The sequence below is a fragment of the Trichomycterus rosablanca genome, chromosome 18, assembly GCF_030014385.1.
Source record: "Trichomycterus rosablanca isolate fTriRos1 chromosome 18, fTriRos1.hap1, whole genome shotgun sequence".
Classification (NCBI taxonomy): Eukaryota; Metazoa; Chordata; class Actinopteri; order Siluriformes; family Trichomycteridae; genus Trichomycterus; species Trichomycterus rosablanca.
In genome coordinates this window covers 17,983,383-17,992,267 of record NC_086005.1, presented here as the reverse complement: position 1 = coordinate 17,992,267, position 8,885 = coordinate 17,983,383, and the positions used below count along the sequence as shown (strand labels likewise).

Sequence of the window (8,885 nt, the reverse complement as noted above, 5' to 3'; positions counted from 1 at the left end):
GCTCCGTGATGTCATCATGGAGGAGTGGAAGAGGATTCCAGTAGCAACCTGTGCAGCTCTGGTGAATTCCATGCCCAGGAGGGTTAAGGCAGTGCTGGATAATAATGGTGGTCACACAAAATATTGACACTTTGGGCACAATTTGGACATGTTCACTGTGGGGTGTACTCACTTATGTTGCCAGCCATTTAGACATTAATGGCTGTGTGTTGAGTTATTTTCAGAAGACAGTAAATCTACACTGCTATACAAGTTGTACACGGACTACTCTAAGTTATATCCAAGTTTTATTTTTATAGTGTTGTCCCATGAAAAGATATAATAAAATATTTGCAGAAATGTGAGGGGTGTACTCACTTTTGTGATACACTGTATATATTAGGGCTGTCAAACGATTAAAATTTTTAATCGCGATTAATCTCAGAATTTCATATAGTTAATCGCGATTAATCGCATTAAAAAAAATCTGTGTAAATGTTATAGAAAACAAGGATTTTTAAGTGAAATGTTACAATTAAAATGGTGAACACATTTTATGCTAAATGTACTTATGTTAAAAACTGCTGGGACAAGAGAAAACTGTAAGGGAGTTTTATTCACTCACATACTAGGCAGTAAATGTCAGATTGTAGGTTAGAATTTTTCCATCAGCAAACATTGTAGATCAGCGGTGCTTTAGGTGGGATAAGGCGTAGTTATTGTATCAGACTTGTCTGTGGTTGTATCGTGACGATGGTTTGATGGACGTTTCTACACGGTGAGTGTGTTTTGACCCTTTGGGGCTTCCATAGTGCATGAACTAACGTGCTCGACTCAGCTTTCCGGTATTCGGTACAGAAGAAGAAGTTAATTAAGTGTAATAAAGTGTTCTGCTCCCGACAACTTGTGAATATAGCGTGTATTTATTTCTTTATTATGCAAGTGCATCACTACCACGATCGGTTACATTATGTTAACAAACCGCAAATGAAAAACGGTGGCAAGTCCGACATTAAAATGTTTGTTCTACCAGTCAAGTGTCAACATGAACTAGAATTTGCGTTAATGGCACTAATTTTTTTAATCGTAAATTGAGGTCGCGTTAATGCGTTATTATCGCGTTAACTTCGACAGCCCTAATATATATATATATATATATATATATATATATATATATATGTGTGTGTGTGTGTGTGTTATTATATCTAATATATAGTATTAGTAAGCTGCAAAAAGATGCTTTATCCTCTTCAATGTTTCGCAACTGTATTACCGTAAAACGGGTTTTAGGCGCGCAGTAAAACTTGTAGCGCAGTTAGCGTGACTGCGGACGGACTTTAAACTAAGAGTACAGTTTACAAATCCGTGCGTACAGTTTACTAAACTGAGTGTACGGATTACTAAACTGAGGGTACGGATTACTAAACCGAGGGTATGGTTTACTAAACTGAGGGTACGGATTACTAAACCGTGCGTACGGTTTACTAAACCGAGGGTACGGATTTTGTCTTCACATATTTATTTTCCTTAGTGACCCCTATGGGGCTCCGTACAGACCAGTAAAAAGGAATAGGAAAAAAAGCCAGCACTTCAGTTGAAGTTTGAGCTGAAAGCAAAAAGAAACTACAGTTACACAAAGAACAGTAAGCAATTTACTGTAATGCAATCATTCCAGTTAAACTCCTCTGTTAAAGAAACAGCAAAATGCATATCTAGTGTTTGCACCCACAAATTCAGACAAATCAGAATAAGATGAACCAGATGAAATAAAAATATTGTTTTAGTCCATGAAATATTTTAGCTTCCTAGACATTCTGTAATTCTTGTTGCCCAGACTAATGGGTTCAGTCAAACTAGCCCTTTTTTATATGGGCACAGAAAGCCACCGGCTGTGATCAATCATAATTTTGATTCTGGAGGTTACGCCATAAAATTACTTACTACACCACCAAATTAATAAGTTGCTGTATGTAGAGCTTTGGCATACAGTAATGTATTACTCTTCTAAAACCCAAAACAAACAAATAAATGTCAAGTTTAAAATTTATTAACATTATTTAATGAATAGATGCTCAAAATAGGGCTTGAATAGACTGTTATCGGCATTGTTCTTAATTCATTGTCTTCTTGGTTTTTTTTACCTAAAAGCAATTTTCTCTATGTTTTCAGAAAATGGACCCGGTCTTACTGTTATGACAGAGCAAGCCAAAGTGGTATCTCAACGTGGGGACAATGTAACACTATCATGCAGATTCCACAGGAACCCCACACTTGCTCCCAATCCCAAACTTAGGATCAAGTGGACAAAACTGACACTGGATTATCTAAAAGAGATTGATGTTTTTGTAGCTATGGGTTTCCATAAAAAAAGCTATGGTAGTTTTTATGGCCGTGTGCATCTACAGGGTTCAGATGAAAATGATGCTTCACTGGTCATCAGTGACATAACATTAGAGGATTATGGGAGATACAAGTGTGAGGTTATTGATGGCATGGAGGATGACACAGCAGTGGTCTCTCTCGATCTGCAAGGTAAACTTTACAAATGTAAATGTTTAACTAAGGTAAAGAAGACATTATTACAAACATATGATAAGGTAAATCTTTTTAACCAGAGATGGTTATGGTTATTAGTAGGGCCCTACTAAATTCACAGGAAAATGTGCTTAATTTCCTCATTTTTCAAAAATCACACATTTCACGGATTTTTTATTTAATGGCATGTAATTACATAACACTCATGAATTGAATGATAGAATAAATGGAAGCTACAACACAGCACAGCCTATCTTAACAGTTGAATGTAAACCTAAAACATCCAGTGACGGTGCAAGTCTCAAATACGAAAATACTTGTCCGTATTTTGACACACACCCCTCTGCATCTACAGAATTGGCTGGGAGTTTTCCAAACTTAGTTACCTGAGTGGTGTTTTTAGCTGCTTTAGACTTCAATATTTTGGACATTTTGACTAACCAATTGCTAACTGAATTGCCGTAGGACTGCTAGGACCGCCTCATAGTGCAAATTAACCAGTAAACGCGAGGCACTTAAATTCTACGTGAATGAAAAACGTCAAATCACTAAACACAAACCTTAAACTTTGAATTTCACAGCATAGAACTAGGTGGGGCCTTAGTTATAAGCACAGTACTGTCTATAACATGCACAGTATGCTGACTAAAGGACAAACATTACAGGGCTACATAAAACCACCTAAAATTATTACTAAGAAAAGAAGATAGGGAAGATTATATAAAGAAAAGGCTCCACAATTGTCATGGCTGCCTACTTTAAAAAATTGTTGTTTTGCAATACAGATTATTAGCCATGCGGGTCTAACTATTCACAAGCAAGACAGTGAGTGGTAAGTCTTTCCACAGGTGTTGTTTTCCCATATTTTCTACGTTTTGGTCGCTACAACCTGAATTTCCAAGATGCTGAGAAGGCCTGTAAGGATCAAGATGCCATTGTGGCATCTTTCGACCAGCTGTATGATGCTTGGAGAGGTGGGTTAGACTGGTGCAATGCTGGGTGGCTTAATGATGGATCTGTCCAGTACCCAATCGTCAAACCACGAGAACCTTGTGGGGGCAAGAACACTGTCCCTGGCCTAAGAAATTACGGGGTCCGAGACAAGAAAAACAACACATATGATGTCTTCTGCTTCACTTCAAATTACAAAGGTTTTTTCATTTTTTATACATTTTTGAAGAAAAACATATTCACTTTTTATGCATTACATAATTAAACAATGTCATTAGATATTAGATGGTTATTTTCAGCGTGATTTTAAGACATTGCGCTCTACAGTTTAGAAAACCCAACCTGCTATGTAAAGACTTGAAATAGCCATTTAAAAAAAAAATTTGCTATCCTCAATTATAACAACAGACAATGAAACCTGAAACTGACAAGACAAACCCCTTAACAGATTTATTATATTTCTCTCCATTTTGGTCTTTGTAGGGCGTTTTTACTACCTAACACCTTCCATAAAGATGACATATGATGAAGCAGTGCAGGCATGTCACAAGGATGGTGCCCAGATTGCCAAAGTGGGCCAAATGTATGCAGCATGGAAGCTTTTAGGCTATGACCGTTGTGATGCAGGCTGGCTGGCTGATGGAAGTGTGCGCTACCCTATTTCACGACCACGTCGCCGCTGTAGTCCCACAGAAGCTGCTGTGCGCCTTTCTGGGTTTCCAGACAGAAAGCATAAACTCTATGGTGCCTACTGCTTTAAGGAGTTCAACTAACATATGTTTACATAACATTTTCTGAGAAAGGAAGTAACACACAAGAAGCAAGTACAAGTATGTTAAAACTGTGAGAACTTAATACAAATATTTAACAGGAGGCTGATAATCCAAAATGTATTACGTAATTTGACAGAATAGACAGATGAAATCAATACCATAACATTGTTATTAAAATGAGAAAATTGATAAAGTTACTGAGCTACTGCATTAGACTGGTTAGCTATATGTTTGTGTGTATGTGTATACTTTATATATACTTTATATATTATTTCGGTAGTAAATATAATAAATTGCTAAGTGTTGTTAATTGTTAAGTAACAACACATTTCTAGGGATAGGAAATCTACTTTTAAGGTAGTAAAATTCATTGTTTCAGTCCATAATCTAGTCATAGTACAAACTGTTTTTTTACTCTTACACTGTTTCATTTATTATATTTACATGGTGCTTCAGTATAAAGCTTTTAGTTATTAGGATTTATGATTTTTAAAGATATTTATTATGTGGACCAAACATACTGTCTTTATATGTGAAATGACATACAGTGTTCTATATTTTTTAACCAAAATACTGTATAAGCATATGTTAATATTTTTGTTACATATCTTTCTTTAAAAATGCTGTATTCATGCAATTTACCCTTAAACCTATAGTTGTTGTTTTTTTATAAAGAATTGTGTTCAATCTTTTGATATAAAACTAAAAAAAATACTCCTAAACTGTTTTATAATGACAGGATGGCTTAAGTAACCAATCTTTAAATCCATAATGACTAGAGATATTAATAATTAACTGGGTATCCCAATAACTGGCAAAGTCATTGTTTAAACAGTGCTGTTGGTTATAAATGCTTTTTCCATTAATTTCCAACAGCTGATGCTAAATTCAAATTAAAAGCAAATTTTAAACAAACGAGTGGTACAGTCATATTTCAGACTGCTGATTTGTAACTTACCTTCACCCACACTTAGTGCACATCTGCCAGTTTTGTGTACAAACTCATGCAGAGACTGCTGCATTTGTAATCTCAACAGTATTTTATAAGTGCATTAGCATTATTTAAAATATGAATAAATTACTAATTAAATCCCAAACTGGTTTGTGTCAATAAGGGTCAGACTTTTTTTTTACACAAAATGTTTTGCATCATGTCCCAATATTAAGGTAGAACTATGCTTATAACATCAGTGTTTTCAGAAAAAGCTTTAACATACCTGCTGAAGCTCTCTCTCCTTTAACATACTTAGTTAGCCTTTGTTATGGACTATTTACTACTTACTCTGTATAAAGTGTATATTTAGTTTGATGAACATGTTCTGCTGTGTTTATATTCATGTTACTATTCTACATTACTGCCATGTTCACTACTTTACGTAGACATGCTGCCAGGCCAGGATAATAAGGGTGATAAAAATAAATAAAATAATTGCATTGTTTACCCATCACCACCTAATTACCCAAAATGAAGTGGAAACATATTTTTAGATTTAAAAAATATTAAAAAACAGGAACACAATTTTACTGTACTTTGTTTTTATTATTTACAAACCCCATTTTCAGAAAAATTGGGACAAATAGTAAAATGCTGTAAAAAGAAAAATCTGTAAATTGTTTATTCTCCTAATTTAACTGATGTGAGTAGAGAGAAAAGATTTTAATCATTGTAGTTTGTAGATATAAACACTTTTAGAATTTCATGCATGCAACACATTCCACAACAGTTAGGACAGGGCAAAATAATTGTGAAAAGTTGATAGAATATTAAAGGTACAGTGTCGAGAAACATTTAGGGGTAGTACTGAAATGAAAAAACTAAATAATGATGTGATTCCAAACAGGTGATGTCAACAGGTGATTGTAATCATGATTTGGCACAAAAGCAGCATCCAGGAAAGGCTGAGTCTTTGATGAGCAAAGATGGCCAGAGGATCTCTAGTTTGTCAACAAATGTGTGAGAAAATTATTGAAATGTTTAAAAATAATGTACATCAAAGAAAGATTGGAAGGGATTTGCATATTTCTTCCTCTACATTGCATAATATCATTAAACGATTCCAGGAGTCAGGAGAAATTTCAGTGCATAAAGGCCAAGGGCACAAGCTTAAGCTGAACGCCTGTGATCTTCTATCCCTCAGATAACACTGCATCAAAAACCGCCACTCAACAATAGCTGATATAACCACGTTTGTTTCCCGGCACCTAGTTTGGGACATCCAGCTGGTTGAACAAAGGTGTTATACCACACCTTGTCCCTCACTTGGAGTTCCTTATAGGGCATCTTTTGGTCATAGTAAACCTTGCGTCCATCAAAGCTTTTCTCCAGATGTTGCACAAGTGAAAGTGGCTCTAAGGTATTTGTGTAGGTCGGCCATATCCTGGTGGGTGGTATAGGCTGTTGTTATGCCAGTCTCGCCTGGTTGGTACAGCAAGCGCAGAGAAAGGGTCATCTGCCTGCCCATCATCAATTCACAGAGGGGACCCTGGTGGCATTATGTGGTATTGCCCTAATGGTTGTCAACACCAGGAATAACTTAACATCCCAGTCCCAGTGGTGGAATACCACATACTTCTTCAGTATGTTGAGTACTTATCAACTGGCACGCTCCACCTGGTTGGAGGCCTACCAGGAAGCCTTTAATGTAGTCTGCTATATTTTTCTTTAAGTGGGGCCAGTATGCCACCTGGTTGCTTTTATGCCTTTATGGGGAGTCAAGAGCATATAATAGCATTACTCCCCTGCGGCACTAAGGGCATCATAAACACATGAGATGTGAGAGCAAAAAAGCCATGAACAAGTAGGCTCTTGACAATGTTCAAAGAATTGTGGGCATTAACCGGGAAGTAAAGTTGACGTTGTTGTCATAGATATTGTGCATTAACATTTTTCAAACCCTTGGTCAAGATCCTTTGATGGGTTGTGAAAAAAAAGCATAACAGAGAAAAACAATAATAATACATTTTTGCCTACATTTTAACAGGCAAATAAACACAAAGTGAACTTGTACACAAACAACCACTTGTATTTTATGTTATAACTTGTGAACTACAGTGAGACCAGATCGTGCAGAGCAGATAGGCCCACCCTTTTCATTAATAAAGTATATTTAATTGGAGTTTTATTTTTAATAGGAGTAATATTTTGGTGTCCGTAATACCTTGTACATTTTCCTCCAGTTGTGGTTAAGGTAACAGCTTAGGCATTTATGTGACTCTGTCTCCCTTGTTGGAGAAGTAATTTTATTTTTCAGGTAAATTACAGTGACACAGTTGCTAGCAGCTAGCAAAGAGTTAAGCTGAACAATGTAACATTAGTTGGGTTAACACAATACTTTAAATGTTTAAAAACAGCATGTGTCTCTTTTTAAGTCTCTTTTGTTAAAGTGACCAGCCATGTGTTGCTTGTATAATAAGATTATCTTTTTTAATTAAAATAATATGTGAAACTGGAAGAAGTCAGCTTATCAGACTGTATAAGACTGGTAAGTCATTAAAAAGGTAGTTATAATAATTTTGTTAATAAGCATTGATTGTTATATTTCAGTTCAGCAGAAGTTTCTCAAACCAGAAAGTACCACGCTTAAATTCACAGATGAGCAGAAGCAGTCAAAGCAACACAAGTCAAGTCAAGTCAAGTCAACTTTATTTATATAGCGCTTTTTACAATAGACATTGTCTCAAAGCAACTTTACAAAATCCAGGACCAACAGATACAAAAAAAACCCTGTTGAGCAAGCCGAGGGCGACTGTGGCAAGGAAAAACTCCCTGAAATTTACAGGAAGAAACCTTGAGAGGAACCAGACTCAGCAGGGCCCATCCTTCTTGGGTGGCCAGGAGGATACTTTAAATAAATACACGATTTACACAGAGCATACGAACACAGAATTAAATGATCAAAAAGTTATAACTGGTAATAAATAGATAAATAATAATAGAGTTGTTCTTCGCTGTAGTCTTCAATAATGTCTGTAGTGATTTCTTGTCATTCTTGGTGCAATTACTCCAGACCAGTCACATCCGGCAGGAGCAGCATAGTTGTCATGGCAGTCTCGACTTTAATCCTTAACCTCGGCGGGTAAACAGGTTTCCATCAGAACGCCTTTGGAGTAAAACAACAAAGAATGTAGTTAATAATGTACAATGCGAGTTTAGTAAAACAGTTTTACAGAGAGTTTTAGACTCCGGCAGCCCTAATTATTACAGCATAACTAAAAGGGAGAGCGAGCAGGTAACAAGGTCATGAAGGCTTTCACAGGACATCAGCGCCCACCTCTCCTGCCCAAACCGGAGTGATCGGACAAGAGAGGCAGAACGACAGCAACCCAACATCCCTGATCACCACAAGTTTCTATGACCAAGAACCCCCAAGCTCTGCGCCTTTGTCTATACTAATCAAAAGCCTGAGAAAATAAATATGTTTTCAGTCTAGACTTAAACATTGAGACTGTGTCCGAATAGAGGCAGGAAGATTATTCCAGAGTTGTGGAGCTTTGTAAGAAAATGCTCTTCCACCAGCTGTGGTCTTTTTAATTTTAGGAACTATAAGTAACCCTGCATCTTGTGAACGAAGTGGACGCGCTGGGCTGTAGTGATTAATAAGTAACACTGGCTGTCAAATGATTCAACCTGTTGTGGACAGCACTTCC

General features: G+C 36.5%; 1 protein-coding gene across 1 annotated transcript; it reads left to right on the top strand.

The window, feature by feature from the left end:
• The first annotated feature begins 1,605 nt into the window (after positions 1–1,605).
• hapln1b (hyaluronan and proteoglycan link protein 1b) lies at positions 1,606–4,435 on the top strand. The gene is made up of 4 exons (XM_063014079.1): positions 1,606–1,622; positions 2,149–2,511; positions 3,363–3,665; positions 3,949–4,435. The coding sequence occupies exons 2-4, from the start codon at positions 2,172–2,174 to the stop codon at positions 4,236–4,238; spliced, it is 933 nt and encodes a 310-aa protein (XP_062870149.1). The 5' UTR covers positions 1,606–1,622; positions 2,149–2,171; the 3' UTR covers positions 4,239–4,435.
• The last annotated feature ends 4,450 nt before the right edge of the window (positions 4,436–8,885 follow it).

Coding starts and splice junctions, on each gene's coding strand:
- hapln1b (XM_063014079.1), top strand. CDS start 2,172: ATGACAGAGCAAGCCAAAGTGGTATCTCAACGTGGGGACAATGTAACA. Junction 2,512..3,362: donor GGTCTCTCTCGATCTGCAAG/GTAAACTTTACA, acceptor GTCTTTCCACAG/GTGTTGTTTTCCCATATTTT. Junction 3,666..3,948: donor CTTCACTTCAAATTACAAAG/GTTTTTTCATTT, acceptor TGGTCTTTGTAG/GGCGTTTTTACTACCTAACA.